At 38.7% G+C, this 23,118-nt stretch overlaps 1 protein-coding gene across 5 annotated transcripts in view; it reads left to right on the top strand.

Moving 5' to 3' along the window:
• The window catches only part of dpysl2b (dihydropyrimidinase like 2b), a 48,074-nt gene extending 25,311 nt beyond the window's left edge, over positions 1-22,763 (top strand). For all 5 annotated transcript variants that reach the window (XM_042508789.2, XM_088071277.1, XM_042508790.2 and 2 more), the window contains 13 exons: positions 2,103-2,191; positions 2,362-2,546; positions 6,626-6,790; positions 7,847-7,908; positions 10,069-10,149; positions 10,392-10,460; positions 12,457-12,577; positions 13,963-14,119; positions 14,229-14,370; positions 14,654-14,824; positions 19,516-19,695; positions 19,942-20,107; positions 21,099-22,763. In XM_042508789.2, coding sequence (XP_042364723.2) covers positions 2,103-2,191; positions 2,362-2,546; positions 6,626-6,790; positions 7,847-7,908; positions 10,069-10,149; positions 10,392-10,460; positions 12,457-12,577; positions 13,963-14,119; positions 14,229-14,370; positions 14,654-14,824; positions 19,516-19,695; positions 19,942-20,107; positions 21,099-21,190 — 1,680 coding nt within the window. In that variant the 3' untranslated portion in view covers positions 21,191-22,763. The remainder of the gene's footprint in view (positions 1-2,102; positions 2,192-2,361; positions 2,547-6,625; positions 6,791-7,846; positions 7,909-10,068; positions 10,150-10,391; positions 10,461-12,456; positions 12,578-13,962; positions 14,120-14,228; positions 14,371-14,653; positions 14,825-19,515; positions 19,696-19,941; positions 20,108-21,098) is intronic.
• The last annotated feature ends 355 nt before the right edge of the window (positions 22,764-23,118 follow it).

The raw sequence follows: 23,118 nt of genomic DNA, 5'->3' as shown, positions 1-23,118 counted from the left end.
GAAAGAGGAGCAGTGATGGACAGTTTCTGTTGTTGCTGCGAAACCTCTCCGAACGAGAGCTACAAGTTTGTTTTTTGTTGATTTAGATTTCATTTGCACATTAATTAGTTTTATTTAATATTCATAACAGTGCAAATGTACATTTTTAAATACTGAAGAACTGCCACAACTACTAGCCAATAAACACTTTTGTGACCATTTTCTCCAAACACTTAAGACTTATTTTTAAGACAGATCACTCAAAGATACTGCTTACAACTGCTTTCAAAGTCAGACAGAATATCAGAGACAACAACTATAAAAATATATTAAATTTACACCACAAAAAAAACCCCCAAAAACCTCAGATGAATAAAAAAAATCATTCATTCACTTTGTTTTAACTGAACCATCATTGTTGCATGGAGAAAAGGGGTTTCTGTTGATTACCATTTCATTTATTTCTTACATAAAGGAATACATCATCCAGCGAATGACTATTTGTATATTAGTTACTCACCCCGCATTATGTTGAAATTGTGAAGAAAACAAATTTGTGAAGAAAACATTGCTTTTCCTGCATGCCACCGCTGAAAGAAGAATCCACAAACTGTAAAAAAATCTTGATGAAATGAAGTAAAAGGTGTCCACATTTAACAACAGCAAAACTCTATCAAAACATCTGTTTACAGACTCTTAACACAACCCTGCAGTACAATATCGGTTTCATTTATCCAGTTGTGTGTTCGAGACTTGCCAATCAATCAGACCTGTTTGATGGAGTTAAATCTACGCTCTCTTCAAAGCCAGACTTCATGAACAAATACAGTAATTTTACTTTGCTGAATGCAGGAGCTGCTGCTCTACCATTGCCTTGATTGTTCGTGTTTTTGTGTTATCAGAAATAAAGCTTTAAAGCATCAAAATCACACAATGTCACACACAAACTGTCTGATTGAGGCAGCAGTAGATCAGCAGCTCCTGTGTTCAGCAAGTTAAAATGACTGTTTTTGTCACTGAAGTCTGGTTTTGAAGAGAGAATCTATAAGATTCACTTTCCATTGAGTTCCCTGTTCAAAAGTGCTTTCTGTTTGGGAAGCACTGAACATAGGACTGAATAAATGAGCTTGATTATACAGAGGTTTTGATATAGTTTTGATATAGTTTTGCTGTTATTAAACATGGACCCCTATGACTTCAATTCAATTTTCTCCATTTTTGGATTCTTCGCTCACTGGAGGCATGCAAGAAAAATGTTTATATAAGAATTCACCATAACACAGGGTGAGTAATTGATACACAGATGGTCATTTTGGGGGTGAAGTATTCCTTTAACACAATGCAGTGGTAAACTTAGTCAATGTCACTTAGTAACATACAAAAACTCAGATTGCCAGACTTCTCAGATCCATCCCCGGGGTTTTATTTATCTCCTTTCTTCGCTTTTCCTTTTCTCCATCTTCTCTCGCTGCATCGTCTTTATCATCAATTCCTTTTGATTTAACCCCCTCTCCTCACATCATAAACAGTGTCATTATTTAAACATTCACACAGCAACCTGGTGCTGATCCAAACATCACAGCTCTGTTCTCTGTATCACCGCCTGTCTCCATCTTTGCATTTGATTGTTTCTAAGAGTGTGTGCAGTGTGTTTATGGTTTTCTCTTTCTGTGTGTGTGTGTGTGTGTGTGTGTGTGTGTGTGTGTGTGTGTGTGTGTGTGTCTCATTTTGTGTGAAGATGAAGAAAGCCAGTATCAGTTGAAAGAAATTGCACGGCCATGTGTTCCTTATCAGCATGCATCCTAAAAAGGCCAAGCAGAGGCTGCGGCAGGTTTGGCGCGTTTATTTTGTGCTGCGAGTGCCAATCCACCCTTTTATGTGACATTTCCCAAAATGTCTTTCATCAAATGCACTTAATCCAGCATCCCGTGGAGCCAAATCGGATACTCGCCCTCATGAGCGTATTTTTATAGGCGCCTGTAAAACCCCAGAGCAGCCTGTGCATGTACAGGTCTGCAGTGTCCCGTTCCCACAGTACTACATGAGCTTTTTCTGGTGAAGTATCGAATGTGTTTAAATGTGGCGGAAATGTGCAGCAGCTAATAATCTCTGTTGTTTTCCAGAGTGACCGTCTCCTGATCAAAGGAGGGAAGATCGTGAACGATGACCAGTCCTTCTGTGCTGACATCTATATGGAGGATGGAGTCATCAAGTGAGTTTACTGTTTTTTTCGTCAAGCAGCTGACAGTAAAACCGAGTTTGTGTTTCATTTTGTAAGACATGCAAAGTACTTAAAAAGAATGTAACTATTAATGTGTAATTTTTATTTAGTTATAGATCTTTTCTTAGTTTTCCTTTTCTCTTTTTTTCCCCGTTCATCAGACAAATTGGGGAAAATCTCATTGTGCCCGGCGGGGTGAAAACCATTGATGCCCACGGCCGCATGTTGATGCCGGGCGGTATCGATGTGCACACACGTTTCCAGATGCCCGATCGAGGCATGACGTCCGCCGATGATTTCTACCAGGGCACCAAGGCCGCACTGGCTGGAGGCACCACCATGATCAGTAAGTTATCCAGTAGAAAGATTTGACTAAAGACTCCTGTGGATCAGTGTCTGTCTGAGTGCTTCCTGCGAGTTAATCTAAGCTCACCGAGGTGTTTCCAGTGCGCCCTCCCCTGCAGTGGTTTTTCACTCACTGATTGACTTTAATTGAAAATATCCTAATGAGAACAGGCAGGGGTCCAGGCCCGTTCATGACCGAGCCAAAATATTAAACCTTCCATCTGCTCTGAGGAGTCAGAGCCACGAGGAGCTGACTGCTGTTCACACTGAAGCACAAAGTCAGTTAATTTCCCTTTGGACACATAGATACTGAAGACTTGACATTGTTATTTAAACACCCAGGATGGATGCTCTTCCTCATGTATTTTATGGCTTCATATTGTGAGTTTGGTTTTCATTTGCATAATGTTTCATATAAATCTAGGGCTGTTTTTTTTCTGTGTGCAGTCAATTTGTTTAATTTCCTTCTGCTCTTATGGTTCAAAGTCACTTTGGTTAGGTCATCTTGAAAGTCTAAATCATTCTTCAAAGACAGGCTTTTTAGTTTTAGTGCACAACATAGCATCCACGAGCTCAGTGCTATTAGCTGCTGACTTGTTTGTGATGTATTCTTTTCATATCCCTATTTTGCTACTTGTATTTTATATCAGTATTTATGTTTTTGTATTATGTAACGCTGCACTTGCTGGGTTCTGATAGTCGGATTGATTTTGGATCCAGTTTCATGCCGGTAAAATTCCCAGATTTTTGAGTTTCATTTCTCTTCTTCTCTCTTTGAATATTACTTGTTAAATGATAAAGGTATTTATGACTTTATTTACTTAAAGGAGCTGTAGACATTAATATAGCAGCAAACAACGATGTGTAGATGTACCGGAGTAACTGAGAAGAAAGTTGTGCTCCTTCTGTTTGTGTTTTGATCTGAGTTTTTCTGTTCTTTGTTGTGGTAGACGATGCGGCCACGATTGCATGTTAGTGCATGTGAGTCTCTGTTGGTATCTCACTGGCTAGCTAAATGCTGTCACTCTTCATTGTGCTTATATGGCGGTTACGGCTGATAATGCCGTGCTGACTCACGGTGGCGGAGCGGCATAGTAGCAGAAGTGTATAGTCTAATTTATAGTTGGGCAATTTACACTTTTTATAAGTGTCACTTGACAGATTTTCGTATATTTGAAAGAAAAAAAAGTTGCTTAACACTTCTCTTTCCTTTTGTGCACCTGGAGACTTTTATGCCACAGACAATGTCATATTTTGTCACCCGATGTGATTGGCAGTGTTCCCATCATCACCATGGCGAGAGTAGATTAAAATCCACAGACTCCAACCTGCATTGAATGTCTGTCCACAGACGCATGTTAACACTGTTTACTTTGTTAGCTCTGTTTGCACTGTTAACTGCTGCCAGCCGGCTCAGCTACCTCAATGTTGAGACCCGTGTTTAGGCAATCCCAGCTCAGACTCTGAATCACGGATATGCTCTGGATGTCACATACATCTCCTTTTAAAATGGTTGAAACCTAAATAGATTTGATTAAAAAGAAAAGAAAATGTGTAACTAGATGTTGTTTATATAACTGTTCCCATCCCAAACAGTGGCTTGATTTAATTGTTGCGTTATATAAAAGAGACACAAGACTGTAATAATAAAAAACGTAATGTGATATAAAAAGAAAACAAAATTAAAGGAGGCTCCGGCCCTTCCTCTGCTGACTCAACAGCTGAACTCACCTCTCCCTCACAGTCGAACAAACACTCCCAGACAGCTCGTGCGTTGTTGTCACCTCGGACAAAACGCTGACCGCTGCAGGGTCAGGCAGGTCTGGAACTGGGATGTAATGTATGGCAGCCTGGTGACTGGAGTGTCAGCGGCGAGCACGCCAGAAATGAACAGATGTGACTCGCCAAGAATGGAAAGTGACGAAGACTGTTTGAGGTGTTATTTGAGTGGCCAGACAGAGATGAGTGTTCAGAATTTGTATTTGAATCAGATTTCCAAACACAGATTAAAGTTTCAACATAAAAATCAATATTAAACGCAGTGCTCAATGTGGTCCGGACTTTAATATAATGGATCTGAGTCAAGTCTAGATATGTGTGAGCCCTCAGTCTGAACATAAAGATTCAAGGATTGAGGCAGTTAGAAACACATGACACAACAACATGAATTAGCTCCGAAATTATTAATTGATAAGTTACTTGATAGGAAATTAAGTATCAAATGCTTTGATGGTTGATTTATTGTGAAAGTCAAACAAAACACCAAACACTGACTGGTTTCAGCTTCTCAGACATGAGTTGGTAAGGACTGGTAACCAAATGTAATTTCTAAAGCACATTTAAAACACTGCATCAGCTGACCAAAGTGCTATATGAAATAAAAGATAACACCAAATGCTGTTTAAAAGAACATGATAAAGTTTTAAACACACACATACACACATACCAAAAGAAAACAACAATAAACAGCAAAGTACATATAAAGGATTTTAGACATGATAACAGATTGACGGATGAATGGGCCAAAAGGGCCAGAGAATAAAAATGTGTCTTTAGCTTGGATTTAAAAACAGAGATTGAAGGGGCTAATCTTGCGTCTAGCGTGGAGTCTGGCTGTAATTTTGGGACATAAAATAGAGATTTTTGATAAGATCTGGAGACTGAGTGCTAGTGAATAAGATTTGTGATGTGTTGGGACTTACTGTTAAGAGCCTTGAAAGCATTCAACAAGGTCTTTACTTGAATTTGAAAGTGAACAAAAGCCAATGAAGAGAGACAAGTACTGTGTTGTGCTCACACTCTTTAGGATTTCTCAGCATCCTTGCAGCTTTATTTTGGACCATCTTTGGGTGAGTTAATGAATGTTGAGTCTGTAGTGAAGGTGAGATTTACTTTTTCCATTTGTTGAAAGGAGAATATTGCCTTGAGTTTGGAAATTATTTTTAGCTAGGAATAAAATAACCCTGATCTGTTTGTGAAGACAGAGCTCAGAATCAAATATAACATCAAGCTTTTTTGCATGTGACTTAACAGTTTGGGTGGGGAGTTTTTGCTTACTGGCGAGATGCCTTTTGGATTTTTGGTGACCAAAAACAACTTCTTCAGTTTATTTGTTTTGCTAAAGGAAATTATTTGCTTTCCAACCTTTAATGCCCTTTACACAGTTCACGAGAGGCTACGGGGAGTGTCTAGATTTCAGTGGGGGTTACAGCTGTGAATCATAAGCGTAGAAGTGGCAAGAGATGTTGTTCTTTCTAAAAATGTTTCCAAAAGGGAGCAGAATAAAACCAGGCCCAGGATGGAGCCCTGAGGGACCCCATAGGTGACAGAGGCAGAAGACGGGAAGAAAAACTGAACTACTAAATGTTGAATGTCCTATGACTACGATATGACTAAACCACTTAAGTACTGTACTCTTAGCACCAACCCACATGTTTGAGACATTTCAAAAGGATGTCATGATCCACAGCATCAAAGGCAGAGAGTGACAGATCATTTTGTCACCTTCAGGATTTGCTGGTAAATTAAATATCTTTGGTCTTACTAACTGAGGCAACATGAAAATGTCACCTTGGGCTCTGGAAAATTGTGAAGGCCCTGTTAATCCATTTTTTGAGGTTTTACAGTCTAAATAATAAATTACTTATTTGAAAGACTTGTTGACAGATGAAATGGATAAAAATAGTATTTTACATTCTTTCCTGACCGCGCTGAAGGACCACACATCAACAGATGAGGTCCGTTATATTCACTCATACTTGTCTAAAAAAGTAACATCTTCAAAAATAACATCTTGAGCTCATATAGTGTTTGTCTTTGTGTGGTGGAAACCATGAGCAGATGGAGCAGATGATGGTTTGCTCTTTGAGCTCTGGCTCTGGTTCGAACAAAGACAGGAGTCATGTATCTGGTAAACCTCAAAGATCAATAGCAAGTGGTCATTTGAGACAATATTTGGCCGCCAGCTGTGAACTACAACCTGTATCGGTTTGTTTTAGACACATCATCATAATAATGTACAACAGCATCAAAACAGGTTTCACTCAATGTGTTTGACTTTCCGTGTGTTTGTGTTTCCAGTTGACCATGTGGTTCCTGAGCCTGGCGTTAGCCTCATGTCCGCCTTTGAGCAGTGGCGCGAGTGGGCCGACAGCAAGTCCTGCTGCGACTACTCGCTGCATGTCGACATCACCGAGTGGCACAAGGGCATCCAGGAGGAGATGGAGGCGCTGGTGAAGGATCACGGTACGAACACGTTGCAAACACAAAGTCACATTTATTCAAATCCATATGTGTCTTTAGTTTTACAGAGACTCCTGATTTTAAAAGATAAAAAATTTAGAGCCGCTAAAAGCAACTTTGGTAGTTAGGTTTATTAATTTTCAGTCACAGGGCTCCCATGGATCCTTAAAACGTCTCAAAAGGCATTGAATTCATTAATTTAAAAATAAGGCATTTATTGGTATCAACTTTCTAAAAGTCTTAAAAATGCAAAGACAAGGGAAGCAGGATTTTATAAAATTTCTTTTTTCATCAATTTCAAAATAGTTGGTAATTAAAAAAGTAATAATTTACCAAATCCATCTTCTCAAACTCTTTATGGTGGGTATTAAAGCAGTGGAATAATTCCACATACAGTGTGAAAAACACAAAATCAGTAACAAAACTCTCTCAAATTTTTCCAATTCTGACCAGATCTAACTTTTTCACTAGACTAAAAATGTAATGTTTTATGTTAAAATAAACATTTTTGGCAAAATTCCCCTTAACTATCTGTAAGAAATAGTGGTTCATTGTTCATGTGGTTTTTTTTCCAATTTTGGTTACTGTGAAATTGTTATTTAATTTCATCCTGAGTGGCATTAAAAAAGTCTTTAGTGTTACATTTAATTTGCCTTAAGCTGTAAGAACCCTGAGTCGACACAGTTCGTTTAAAAGAGGAACGAGAGACATTGAGCTCAAATATTATGCATATTTTGTTGTTAGAAATTGGGCAATCTGTTATTTAAGACTGAATGTTTTACTGTTTCCCTGTTGTTTTTTTTCCTTATACTTTATTGTTAATAATTGCCCTGCTTAGGATCTTGTCTCTAAGAAGCTTTGTGCAGGTTTAAAACTTAGTACAGCACATTTTGAGATCATTTACTCAGCCTTGCAAAAATCTGGATTCATTCTGCAGTTTGTCCTCTTTTGACTTTCGTTATATCTTGATTAGATCACTTGAAGAGACTATATCACATGTCCCTAATCAGAGTGGTCTGTGATATTTTGGATATTTTTTCTGTCCTCTTGTGTTTTTAGGCGTCAACTCTTTCCTGGTCTATCTGGCTTATAAGGATATTTTCCAGCTTACTGATGCTCAGGTGGGGCTTCTTCTCTTCTCTTCTCTTTGTGACTTTATCCTTTGTCATAGCATGTATTCTTGAGAAACAGAAAATTTTGGATGCATTGATAACACATTTTTCATAGAGATGGTGAATACTATATTAAAGGTCAAATGAAACCTGGAGGGAGTTTAGCGTTCAGATCCAGATTCAGAATACTTGATTGATTCCTTTGGGGCAAAATTTGGAAATGTCACTGTCTAATATTATATATAGACATAAGAAATTGTCAGAAAATAGAAATAAGAATGCAAAAAATAAAGGTTAAATTAATGAATAAAAAGAACAAACTTTAAAAGAACAAGCATTATTTTACAATATATAATGATATATAACACAATATATACATGTGTAAGTACATGGAAAATAAAATATAAGAAAGAGATACATTGTATAACAAATAGAAATGTATAAAACACGTACAAAGATGTGGATTGTTCAATGTTTGGATCAAAGACTATAAAATAATACTCATAATCTTGGCCCTATTGTGAGGCAGCTTCTAATACACTAAATCTAATTGAGCCCTTTAACTTGAAACTTGCTGCTACACATGAATCCAAATCAAATCTTTACAAATTACACTCATCCTAATGGTTAGATGCGTAACATGAGATATAAAACGTGACAGCAAACAATACGCACAAGATGTTGCTGTTTCCTGCAGAAGCAATAGCTGGTTTTGCCACAAAAACAAATAAATCAAATTTGTTTACCATTGTCAGAGAGCGCACAGCCACAACAGCAATTATTGCAAAAGCAAGTTTGAAAAGCAGGCAAAGACCGGGAGCAACAATAAGCTGGACATTATAACATCATAGAAGTCATATAACAGCCTTGATTTTGGCTCTTGCCCTCTTGCTACGGTGAGTGTTACAGTGTGAGACTGTTTGTCTTGGCGCCACTTCGTGCTCATCATCAGTGTTTTTTCTCTCGGGATAGTGAGTGCATAATGATAGCCATGACTCCGTCCAAGTCTCTGTCTGAGTCATGGTTAAAATGAATTAATTCCACTTGAAAGCTGTTTTGAAACAGATCCGTGTTGGTCTTCGCACCTGTGTGAGGAATGAGTTTCTCTCCCCTGTCAAACTTTGACGGCTCTTTATTGTTGCATGTTTGGCAGCTGGGAGGTGATGACTCACTCAACACGTCAGTTTTTCTTCAGTCCGTGAAGTCATTGCACTGCTTAATAAACAATCGGGGTGGGAGACTCTCATACTGTGTGAAAATCAGGACCCATGTTTCATTTCACCACAAAAGAATCCTGAGTCACTGAGGATATGATTATTGTCTGGTTAATTTTGACATGTTTTGCGTGATATAATTAAAGTATTAATGTTAATATAGTATGTCTGATTATGACTACAGTGTCATGCTGTCATGCTGACTCAGGCTGGTATAATGTTTGCCATGTTCAATGTTCACCATTTTTGTTTTGCCTATTAGTATGCTAACATTTGCTAATTGCCACGGTTATAGGTTTTGTCCAACAACTAGGGGGGCGCTTTAAGCAGGGGGTCCTCCTCCAGGAAACTTTGAGCATCAAACCCTTCATTCACCACATTTTTGTAATTTTTTATACATGAATTTGTGCATTTTTTGCATCAAATTATGAAGGAAATATCATACACCCATGCACAGTAGCCGCATCATTTTCTGTTTTATACCAGATTAAAACCATTTGTTTTGAGGTTGCATACTGCCATGTCCTACTTTACCAAAGACATTGTTGCGTCCTTTGCTACTTTCATATTTTTTGTCAGGGGGTAAAAAATGAACATTCATAAAATGCAACAATGCACATTTAAATGTTAAGGGGAGCATGTCCATTGAATTTTCACAAAATCTATGCCTATGCTAATTGGCACTAAACACAAAGTACAGCTGAGGCTGATGGGAATTTCATTTTTTCTTGCAGGTATGTAGTCATCAACCAAATTATTGGTGCTGATGGACAGATAAAAAATTAAGGGCACACCAAAGATATTACAATTCATCATGAGAGAAAAAAGTCTCCCAGAAAAAAAACACACATTTCACAGGCTTTCAGCAGGCTGGTATAGTGGTTAGGTTTGTGTTGACACAAAAAGTTGCATTTGTGCATCAGAAATGATAACTGTGTCTCCCTCTTTGCTGCAGGTGTACGAGGTGTTCAGTGTGATCCGCGATCTGGGAGCCATTGCCCAGGTGCACGCTGAGAACGGAGACATTGTAGCTGAGGTACGACATGTCACACCTGTATAAGAGACAGGATCTGATGTGAATATGCGCATAATTTCCTGCTTAATGTTGCCTTTAATATTGACATCCAAATTGGAAATAAAGGTCGAGGATTTGAGTGTCTCAAGGCACTGCTTGTCGCCAAAACGTTCACTGCCAAGGCTGGTCGTGTGGAAGATGCGTGCACCTGCACATGACTCAACATCTCCCATTTCCACTGTGTTTTGTTTGTGTGTGTTTAGGAGCAGCACAGGATCCTGGAGCAGGGGATCACTGGGCCCGAGGGACACGTGTTGAGCCATCCTGAGGAGGTAAGACAGAGTCTCAGTGCTGAGGACACTGACTGACCTGTTTTGGTTTTGGTTTAAAAGCTGGTTTGACTTTGTTAAGTGAGAAATTCGTTCATCTTTGAAATATACTTCCAGAAGTCACTGACCTTTCCAACCATCACAGCTGTTGGTGTTTCATTATTTGACAGTTTTACACTGAAGCCGGGGGTTTCTCGCTGCCTTGAAAAACACTTAAACATCCTCTTCAGACTCACCTTTATATGTTTCATGTGAATATTCCTGCCGGGAAGCTCACAGGCATGACACATAAAAGCACATCCTTTATATAAATCATTATCACCCAAGAACATCCAGATGTGGCAACAAAGTAGAGAATAAAATTTAAAGTATGACTCATGGCAGCTGTGTGTATCGCTTAAACTTCTGTTTTATTGATTAAAAACATGTCATTTATTATTATTGTTATTGGTAGTAGTAGTAGTTGTAATAATAATAACAATAATAATACCATATATAATAATAATAATAATAATAATATAATATTTATAATAATAATAATAATAATAATAATAACAGTAGTAGTGGTAATATTTCTTTCTGTGTTCATGTTTTTTAGAATTGTTATTAAAAACAGATTCCAGTTTAAAAAAAAAACACTCCAAAATGCAGAACAGCAAAAAACAGTAATCTGATCCAATAGAAATGACGGACAAGTCAGAGAATCTCATCTTTCTCTCACCCTGGAACATTTTGTTAATGGTAGTCATTTGTTAAAATGAATCGCCAAGGGTCCCTGAAGTGTTTTACCTTAGTTTTGTTGCTATGAATGGAAAACAGATTGCGAGTACAGTAAGGGAAACTTTTTTTGTGTTTTTGTGTCCTAAGAAACTAAAAGGAGCAACAGCTTTTGAAATTGATGCGGTATTGAGTGAGGGGGCTGTAGCCAGCAGCAACAAAAAGGCTCCATTGTAACCAAAAGGGGCTTTTGGCTCCGCCAGAGTTTCCCTATAAAGCATCAACAAACTTGAAGTAATATTTCACAATTTCGGGAAATAATTCAGGGGGAAAACAGCTAGCCTGGCTCTGTCTAAAGGTAAATAAATCCACCTACCACCACCTTTAAAACTCAGTGAATAACATTGTCATAAATGCGCTTTTATTCCGTAAAACCAAAATTTAAAAATGACACATGGCATTTGTTTCCAGTCTTTTAGCTGAACTGAGCTGACCAGCTGCTGGTTGATAGCTTAAATTTGCAGTACAAACATAAGTGTGGTGTTAATTTTCTCTTTCAATTCTTGCAAAGAAAGAAAGTATATCACCCAAAATGATGAAGTATTTGATGTTAGTATCAAGGCTCTTTATTAAGAAGGCTAAGTTTAAAGCCATATTTGCATGGGACTGGTATCACCTGGGGACCTCAATGCAATGTCTGTATTATACTCAAATTCACTGACAAATATTCCCCAGCACAGAAAAAAACCCCAAAACAACCCCAAATAACCTGCAAATCACAGAGATGCTGATTCACAAAGGAAGAACATTACCCCATGACCTCTGTGTTTGCCAAAATATGGAAGGTAATTGCCCTGGAATTTTTATTTTACAAATTACGGACTTGACCGATTCACAGGGGATCAAAATCATGGACGTCCTCCGCAATTATTCCAATTACCTGAGGTCCCCTTGTAATACTAGTCCCATGCAAAAAGGGCTTAAGTCGATTTGTTCTGCTCATTTTCAGCTCACTTTGTAGCTCATTTTATGTGTGTAATATTTCATATCTAGAATGGCCATTCACTTTTATGTCATCGCTTAAAAGCCCTCCCCAAAGTTTTAAATCTTCTTATGATCATATTAAATTTTGAAATGAGGATTCATTTATGTTTTTACATTGGGCTAAAAGAGCAGAGGGAGCTGTGTGGGTAATAATGGTGGGAAAAGATGGACAAGTGGTGGTTAGTAATAAGAAAAGCCTTTCTCCACTTTCTGCAGTATTGTCTGTTCTCTTCTCCAGGTGGAGGCGGAGGCTGTGAACCGCTCTGTGACTGTGGCCAATCAGACCAACTGCCCTCTCTACGTCACCAAGGTGATGAGCAAGAGTGCTGCTGATGTCATCGCCCTGGCCAGGAAGAAGGGTGAGACTCTAAAAACAATATCTGCACCTGTGCTAATTAAAGGGACAGTTCACCCCCAAATCAAAAATACATATTTTCCCTCTTACCTGTTGTGCTTTTAAAGGAATATTTCACTCAAAATTTAATTTCAGTCATTGTCTACTCACCCTCATGCCAACAGACCAACAGACTCTCAGTATCTGCATGCTCGTGTTTATATGCCAGCTTGAAGCCTCCCCCACACACAGTAGTTGCTTGCCGCTAACTCCAGAAGTGTTTGGAGGAGGCCTCCACAAGATCTTGTAGGTCTTGTGCAAGCAGGCAAAGGTGAACGCAGCTCACACACCAGGAGCTTAAAGTTACAGGCTACACAACAAGGCTAAAAATATGATGCCAGTGATGTTTTTCAAAACAACTTGGCATGTCAAGATTACTTTGGACGAGCAGCATGGAGACATTTTGTGGTTTTATTATGTATTTTTTTAAATGTTTGAATCCAGGGCACCATTTGCTTCAATCGTTCGGGAGATGAGTGCAACGCCTTTTCCCCAGGCCAAGAGTAAATAAATTGATAAATAATACAACTACAGATATGTATCCATAGGAGATGCTCTGAATTTGGTGAAGAGACACCTTATTTTTAAGAAAGTGCAAAAAATATTTTGTCCCTAAATTCAGTGAATATTAGTGATTAATAATCATGATCACAATACTCATCAAATTAATCGTGATTATCATTTTTGCCCTATTCATGCAGCTTTAGTTCCCACATGAAACCTTTTAAAACGAGGTCTGTGGATTATATTGAGTATTGGGGTCATGATTTCTGGAAAGACATATTGCTGTTGACTTTCCCAAATACATTTTTTGGCGCTTTAAGCACCACAAACTGAGCGCCATGTATTTCCAATATACTGGGGAGAAGGCAGACATCTCTACAGCTGATGTTTCCAGCACTCTGCAACTCAAACCAGAACAATTGTGACTGAAAAATAGCTCTACAGTTAAAATAAAAAAAATGCGCTTTTGATTTTGGAGCGAACTGTCTCTTTAAATCAAATTCCCTGCACAGTTTGTCTCCATTTTAATGTTGCCTTTCCAAAACTAGTAACCACATAGATGAGACTTAAAAGAAAACCTCAGTCTGCTCCACTAACACTGACATAAATACTTCATTTGTGGATCCCCGCAAGTCTGTTTAGGGTTTGGACCTGAAAACCCCCCCTACTTACTTACAATTACTTTAAATGCTCAATTCTAATAAAGCGTGCTTACACAGTAGACTTTTACAGAAAGCAGAGACATAAACAGCTACAAACAGGAAACATTGCAACAGCCCATATAACGAGCAGCAAACAAACTCCAGGAGCGTATTGTCTGGTGTAATAACGGGATCTGACTTTCAGGCACTGTGGTCTACGGAGAGCCAATTACTGCTAGCTTGGGAACAGACGGTTCTCACTATTGGAGCAAGAACTGGGCCAAGGCAGCTGCCTACGTCACCTCCCCTCCCCTGAGCCCCGACCCAACCGCACCAGACTATCTCAACTCCCTGCTCTCCTGGTAAGAGGATGATATAAACATTAAACTGGGCATACTTATGCCAAATTTTGTTAAATTTTCTCTACAATGGACACAATGTCTTCTTTCTACACCTCGATGTTCTGTGTAGTGGTGACCTGCAGGTGACAGGAAGCGCACACTGTCCTTTTAACACCGCCCAGCGAGCCGTTGGCAAAGACGACTTCAGTTTGATTCCTGAAGGCGTCAACGGCACTGAGGAGAGGATGTCTATCATCTGGGACAAGTGTGTGGTACGTAGATTAATAATAAAATAATAATAAATAAAACATACAGGGGTAGAGGATGAAAATATAGATAAAATTGTCTGCCACGTTTTGTGTAAATGTATATTATATCTTTATACATTAAATTAATCGAGTGACTTTTTATGTATAAAATAGCCAAAAAACATGCACACATAAAAATGCACATCCACGAAAACCCCATGGAGTGTCCTCCTTTTGTTATATATATTTTCTGTGTTTTGTGTGTATAAATGCTTGGATATGCACTCTCAGCTTTGATTGATTTCAGGTGACGGGTAAGATGGATGAAAACCAGTTTGTGGCGGTGACCAGCACCAACGCCGCAAAGATCTTCAACCTGTATCCGCGCAAGGGTCGCATCGCCGTGGGTTCAGACGCCGACCTGGTGCTGTGGGACCCAGACGTCACAAAGATTATCTCTGCCAAGAGCCACAACTCGGTAACAGCTTTACTCATAACGTCATATCTGATAATAATCCCATTTCGATAAAGGTGAGGCCTCTGTGTCATTGCTGCCTGCCACAGTGTCTCTTTGATATGACCACTGGGGGTGCTAAATCAGATATTTTCAAATTCTTCACATAGTGGCTTCAGGGCGGATCGCTATCAGCAGACACATGCATATGTATGCAAAATCTGTAAGCAGTGGTGCAAGATTTTTGTATTTGAAGAAAGCTGGTTTTTGTTATAGTCTGAATGTTTGCGTGGACTTTGGTTGTCTGCAGGTTAACAGTCTGTGTGGAGAGCAAAAGAGGCATTGGCTAAAAGCAGTCTTTTTATTAGTTTTTCTAATTTATCAGAAGTCATATGCAGACATCTGTTAATACAAATTAGTCTAAATGTTTTCTGGACTTGTCTGATGTTGCCAACTGAGCTGCAAACGATGATCGGCATGCTGGCACACGGGAGAGGAAGTCTTGGCCCTGACACCCGCTGGCTACACCGGATCTCCTGAAGTATTGGCCATCGCCCTCAAAGGCTTGATCATCGCCAGATGATAGCTGATGGGCTCCAAGATTACTTTAGGGCCACTCAAGTTACTGATGTTGTAAAATCTGAAAGTAATAGCTCTAAGAATGGGTTAGCAGCTAAAATGAAAATGATTATAGCTTCATTTGTAAGCCACCTTTCAAGTAGAGACACAGTCAAAGTGCCTCATCAAACAGGGTTTAAAGGAGGAAACAAGGTTAAGCAGAATGCTGCAACAATGGTGAACAGCATGAATTAAGAAAACAAAAGTAAATATTTAAATGATTACGACAGTACAAAAAAAATATTTATAGATAATTCCTGTCTATAACTGACTCTTATAAACTTTATTTAAACAAGTGAAACACTTTGACAATTTGTTTTTAGTGTAGTTTTCTTAATTCAAATACAGCAGTAAAAAATATAGGCGTATATGACATTGTAAGGGTTAAATTAAAAAATCCAGGACTTATTTCATCGTGATCCCATATGTGCAGTCAGACCTTCCTCTCTACAACAAGATCGAGACAACTATTCAACAGCCAAAGCGGAAAACATTTAACGACAGTGTGCCACAACCCAACACAGCAACCTGCCTACAGATATGCCAATAAAAAAAACAATACACTTTTATATATATATATATATATATATATATATACTTATACTTATATAAATGTGTACTGTTGTGTATATATATGTATATATACATCCATTTTTATTCAAGGAAACTTGATTTAAATGTGCAAAACAGCTATGACCTTTTTGGGAGACGTTATCCAGCAGCCACAGTTTAACCATTTTCTCAATGGCCTGTGGTTTCTGCACCTCCTTTACTGAATGTCCCCATACTTTTGTCAAATTTTGTAAACATGGAAGGAAACTTTACTCCAAATAAAACTAAAACTGAAAAGAGTGGTTTTCATCTTGTTAAAAATACCAAGCTAGTGACTCTACAAGAAATGCACTTTCGATTCATACAAAAACTCACAATTTGTTCGTTAAATAAAAATGTATTCTACTATGTGATAAAAGTTTCAAGAGGGAATTCAGTTATTGTAATTGGTGACAGTCAGAGCAGCTGGTGTATGAGTCCACTTTTTGTAGTAAGGCCGTTGTCTGACTGTTGAACAGGGCGTGGGCCTCACACAGCGTCAAGGGAGTGATGTCATCCCGAAAGTCTGCCAGAGAGCTGGAACACATCGTTTCTGATTGTTAGCAGGCGGATCACTGTTAATGTATGTATGTATCTGTGTGTGCGTGAGTGAGTGTGTGAAAGAGACACACAAAGACTTTTGCTGTGTATGTTCCTGGAATCTGTTTGCGTAATCCTGTCATGTTCTTTGGTTTCTTTTTATTCCGCTTGGTCAGAAAAATTACGGACTAATGTTCACGGGAGAAACTGCTCATTTGGAGTGTTTATGCTGTGTGTGTGTGTGTGGGTGGGTGTGTGTGGGTGTGTGTGTGTGTGTGTGTGTGTATGTCACAGAATAGCCCAGCCTACTGGTGATCTCATTTCAGGCTCTCAGAGTCCACCAGATTGCCATGACCTCAGCTTTAGGTCTAGTAGCTTTTAGGAGAGAGTCGTTAAACAGCTTCCAAATTCGTCACACAGCAGCCTCCCCACCCTCCCTGTCTGCACACACACACACACACACACACACACATACACACACACACACACACACAGACACACACACACACACACACACATACATACATACTCTCACACACACAAACCACTCATATGACCCCGTTGCTGCTGCTTCTTCTTCCTCCTCTGTCCTGAGAACTGAGGCCTCTGTGCCGCATAAGTTGTTTTTCCTGAACGATTGGCTTTGCTCTCTTTATTAGCATTAGCAGCCAGAGGGGACGCTTTCAACTCCGTTAAATCAGTTAAGCTCCTTTCACAAGTGCACTTTAATCCATCAATATTCTGCCAGTTTCACATGGCGGCGTCATGTGTGAACACAAACTGGAAGTCCGTCAACAACATCGCTCTGGCAAGTCTCCAGAGAAAGACTGAGTGAGATTTTCCTAAATCTGTGAATTAAAGTAGCAACATTCCCAGATACAGCATGTGCTGCCGGGAGGTGACATCATCTGATGATAGGGGAAAATCAGCCGGAGAAGATGAATCATTGGATCTCTGCTTTGCTCGTATTTCTGCGATGGTTTGATATATCTGCATTGGTTGTTTGAAGCACAGCAGTTGTAATAAAACATCACAAGAGAACAGATGTCTGCTGTCAGAGAAACCTGTTTTAAATCTAAAAAAAAACCCCAAACCTCTTTGGGCATACTTGCCAAGCCTGAGACCTCAAAAAAGGGCAGATTTTAATACCAAAGTTAGGCAGTCTGGGGTTCTTTTCTCAGAAATATTTGAGTTTTATAGACTTTATTTTCTACATTCTGGTAACTAAAGAATGGACATAATAAAATAATAGGCACTAGGGCTTGACCATATAAAGATATATCATATTGACATGAGACTATTTATCATTTAGATATTGGACACTGTTATCTCATTATATGGAATAAATGGTTTTTTTTCCCTGATTTTAAAGGTGGCACTACAGAAAGTGATGTACTTTTCTCATCTTATCAGACAGTTTTACTTGTTTTTATCTACTTTACCCACTTAGTTATTATATCTACATTACTAATGATTATTGATCAAAAATGGAATTTTGTTACTATTTTTTTAATATATATATATTTTTAAAAAATGTTTTCTTCCTAGTAGTCTTAATTTCTCTCTCCTGCTAACTTATTGAGATGGTTGTCCATGTGCGCACAGTAGACTTTTAGAGTCATAGACACACGATGGACAGGTCCACTAGAAGTTTAGATAACGAAAAGTAAAAAAAAAAAAAGGATGAAAACTGATGATAAATCGGATGAAATACAGGAGGAGTATGACCCTTGGATGAAACCGTGAGAGCGCAATGAAAAGTAGGAGTCTCCTGGGAAAATTGGGAGGGTTGGCTCGTGCGCTCTTTAAGACATGCTATATCTTCAGTGCAGAAAAGCCAAAACGTTTAAAAATTATTTATGACTGCGTAAAGTCAAATAGCCCAGGTTAAGAACTGTGTTTTAATGCTGCTTGTTGAACATCTGATTCTTAATGTCTCAGGGAAACGGGGCTATTTGAAGAAGACGGCACACTTGATTGCATTTAAGATTTATGTAAAATCGGCTTTTGAGTCTTTAGATCTAAAAACCTTTAACGGCACCGTGTCCTTCAGTTTCAAGTCTCTCTGCAACACATTCCAGGCTGAGGGTGCAGAATATCTGTCTGTTTGGGACAGAGAGCATGACAAGGTCCTGAGAATGCAATGAGCACAAAAAAAAGTATTACAAAACTGATTTTATCAACATTTTGGAGGTGTCAAATATGATCTATAAAGATCAATAGTCTGTAAGGTGTTTGGTGGAACTGGCAGCTACTATTGGCTTATGATAACTGATAACCAGACAGCCTATTTTTCTTGTAAGAACCAAAAATATTCATGTGCTGACTGATGGTGCGATACACCAATCAGTTTATCAGTGCACCTCAATCAATCATTAACTCACTCCTCTGTTAGTCCCACCGCTGGGGCTGATAGGGGAGCATGAGAATTGTTTTCTTACAAATCCAGCCAAGAGAATTTAGAAAAACAACAACGCTCAACTACAAATTGAATTTTAATATCCATAATTTCAGCAGTCTGAGTGAGAATTCAGAACACTGTGTTGTTCTCCTTTTCCAAATGGTGTCTATAAAACATGTATAAGGTAAGTAGGGTTAATTATTCCTTAAAAAAAGTCGAGTCATGATGTTCTGTAATTTGATATACATTTTTGCATTTGTGCGTGTTTGAAATCATAATACCTTTTGCAGCCCTGCTATCTAAAAATACATAATCCATGCAAGCACAGGTCTGTTAACATGTACAGTCCTTGAAAATAAGTCAAAATGTTACTTAAAGCTCCTTTCTCCGTGTATTTACATAGAGTCATATAAAACTGCATAAGGATAGACTTAGCAGAAAGGTCAACTTCATCACAAAAGCCATTTCATTTAGTAAGTCTCTTTTGTTCTGAATGTTCGACTTGAAATCTTATCGATTGTTGTTCGTGTTTAACCTTCCTTTTCGTTTCCTTTCTCCTCTGCAGACTGTGGAGTACAACATCTTTGAGGGCACAGAGGTGCGCGGCGGTCCTCTGGTGGTGATCAGCCAGGGCAAGATCGTTTTGGAGGAAGGGAACCTCCACACCACCGAGGGCTCGGGACGCTACGTGGCCCGCAAACCTTTCCCTGACTACGTCTACAAGAGGATAAAGGCTCGCAGCAGGGTACTAAACGTTTTTTTTTCTGCTAGTATCCATTTTAAATCATTTTAACTGGTTTGATGTTGGCAACTTATTAAACAGCCATTTGTACAAACTTTTTGTAGTGGTTGTGATTGTTGGAGGCTCCACACGACCAGTATTTTGTTTTAATCATGATTAATTAGGGTCTGGTGTAAAGTTGGAGGAAGGGTTAATTTTTTTCCTTGTTCATTTTCGCTGGCGTGACTGTTTTCCTTTTTTAAAATGCAGCTGGCTGAGCTGAGGGGCGTCCCCAGAGGACTTTATGACGGTCCCGTCTGCGAGGTGTCAGTCACACCTAAAACCATGACTCCTGCCTCCTCTGCCAAAACCTCACCTGCCAAGCAGCCCAACCAGCCCGTCCGTAACCTGCACCAGTCTGGTTTCAGCCTATCCGGTCAGTGCACACATTAGTGCATCATCGTTGTGCTTCCTGCTCACAGTGAATAAATCTGCACTTACATTAGTGTAGCTGTAACAGTTTAACCCTCTGCTGACCGCCAACTATTTCAAGTTCTCAGCAAAAACATCGACACGTCCGACCTGCGACAAGCAGAGTGCTTCAGAATAAAAGCGCCAGTGGCTCTGCGTTCATTAACTTTGTTATAAAAGTACTTTATTTAACATTATCATAACCATACTTTAACTGATTATGACCATACTTTATTTCATTTTGTCAGTAGTACTTTATTTAACTTTATTATATCAGCAGTTTTTTAATGTACTTACAACCATACTTTATTTAACTTTGTGATAGTAGTCCTTTTTTAAACATGATCATAAGGAGACTGATTAACTTGATTATAACAATATTTGATTTAACTTTATTATAACTGTACTTTATCTAACCTAATTATAACAGTATTTTTTGTAACTTTATTTCATTTAACATTATTGTAATGATACTTTTTCTAACTTTGTTATGAAGTACTTTATTTAACATTATTATAACAGCACTTTTTGTCACTTCATTTAACAGTACTTTATTATCAACTTTATTATATAGTACTTTATTTAACTTCTTTGTAAAATATTTTTTGCAAATTTATTTGACGATACTTTCTTTAACTTTATTATAAGAGTACTTCATTTGACTTAATTATAGCAATACTTAATTTAACTTTATTATTACAGTACTTCATTTAACTTTATTTTAACGGTGCTTTATTTAACTTTCTATTACAGTACTAAATTTAACTTTAACGGTGCTTTACTTCATTTAACTTTATTTTACCAGTAGTTCATTTAACTTTATTGTAACAGTACTTAATCTAACTTTATTATAACAATACTTTATTTAAATTAATTGTAGTTGTACTTCTTTCATTTTATTGTATTAGTATTTCATTTAACTTTACTGCAACAGTACTTTATGTTACTTTACACAGGTGCTCAGATTGACGACAACATTCCTCGCCGGAACACCCAGCGCATCGTGGCGCCACCAGGCGGCAGGGCCAACATCACCAGCCTGGGTTAGAGGTCCGACCCTCGGCCGCTGAGGAGGAAGCAAAGTTCTGAGGAAGGACGGCCAACAGGAGCTGAGAGGTCGAGAGTCCCACGTCACGACACCAGGAGCTGAACCCCTCACAGCACCCGAGCAGGCCATCCGTCAGCCTCGATCTTTCACCTCCTCCTTCGCCGCTTTTCACTCTCCTCCTCCCCAAAACCCGATCCTAGAGGACACAGTTAGAAACAAAAAAAAAAAGGTCTGCCTCATATGATGAAAAAAAGAGAAAAAATGAAAACACTTCTTATTTGAGCACTTTTGACTGCATTGTTTTGTTTTTTTTATACCGTGTTTTCTCCCTGCCATGTATCCTTTTAATGTTTGTTTTAATGTTGTTTTAGTAGAGGGATCAATTGAGACTAAACTGAATTAACACAGTAAAGAGAAGAGGAACATTTTCATGCAGGATGTCCATCATATTTCCATTCTTGCTTCTCATTTTTGGAGTACTTTGAAAAGCGTATTGGTACAAAACCAGTATTCTTCTGATCTTTTCTTGAATAGACCAAGCAGTAGGTTGCTTGAAATTGAACAGTCTTACAGTTTAATCAGCTGACAAGAATCGAATACTTCTCTAAAGCTGTTAACTCTGTGATTTCTATTGTGTTGCATTTTAACTTTGCAGTTTCCAGTGCATCGCCATGTGCTGCAGTCAATATCCAGTTAATTATTCGCCATGAGGACGACCTTTAGGTTTGAACACCACAGCGATCTTTGATTTGGGTCACAGACTCTGGCTGCACTGGCTCTCATCTTGTGTTTTCCCACCCGTGGCTTTGCAAAGGTACATAAGTAAAAAACCATCTTCCACATTTGGCAGCTGCCTTAGAGCTTGAGTCTTGTGGAGCAGAAGGAGCTTTGGCAGGTAGTAAATAGAGCTTTATGCCTCATCAGAGTGTTGAGTGGGAGAATTTAACGAAAGATTTAGGGAGGAAAGAAAAAGTTGTACTCGCTGTCACTTTAAACTCAACTTTTCCTTTGCCTTATTGTCTCTTAATGTCGTCCTTTTAGACACTACGCAGCTACTTTTTTTCAGGTTTGTTTGCATTCCTATAAATCAAAAAGGTCCAATTTTTTTTTTTTTGGTTGCTGTTGAAGCAGCTGATAACCGTCCATCACCAACCAGTGCATTTACATACAGAATGTTTCTCCTCCTCCAAGTGTGACTGTTTTATACTCATCAAAATCCCTCTTTCTTTTCTACTCTTTATGTGCCTGAACCCACAGAAGTTGTACTGATAGTTTTATTCTTGTTTTGTTATTCTTATGGAGGTAAGTGAAGGATGTAAGATAAAAAAAAAGATGTAAAATAGCCAGGATTAACCGATTCAAAGGTGCCAGACTTTGCGCTTTCGTAGGGCCTATTCTGCCGGTAGAGCCCCTGTAAAGACGAAAAATGCTCGATATCTTGAAATGTTCTAATGTTTTAGAGTTTTTAACTTGTTGTCAAACTGCTTTTTAGTGTCATTCTGTAACTAGGTGCCTAAGGGCTGAGCACTATTGATTTACGCTTGAAAGTAGACATGAGCTAATGTACTTCTGACTAGTGTGCGGTGTTGATGTGTGAGGGATGGGACACGCGCAGCAGCGGGCTCCTGTACAGCACTTCTTCTCACTGTTGGGGACGTGACATCGCTCAGGGCCGTGCTGAGCATTCGTACACTCCCTTTTTTTTGTGTGCGTGATCTGGTTTTCATTAAGCCAAACAACTGATTTCCTGTGTTACTTCTGAGGTCAACGAGGTCTTGGCCAGCAGTCACCATCTCTTTGCAGCAGCCTTTCTTCCTCATGACTCAACACGGAGCAACGAGCTCACCCTGACATACGGACCAGTTACATAAATGTAGAGTAACATTTAGACTGGTCTTATTGCATTAATATTAAGAGATTATAACAAA

Source organism: Plectropomus leopardus, chromosome 20, assembly GCF_026936395.1.
Source record: "Plectropomus leopardus strain MGB_pleo_1.0 chromosome 20, ASM2693639v1, whole genome shotgun sequence".
In the NCBI taxonomy this organism is placed as follows: domain Eukaryota; kingdom Metazoa; phylum Chordata; class Actinopteri; order Perciformes; family Serranidae; genus Plectropomus; species Plectropomus leopardus.
The sequence above is the reverse complement of the archived record's forward strand: the minus strand, read 5'-3'. Positions and strand labels throughout refer to the sequence as shown.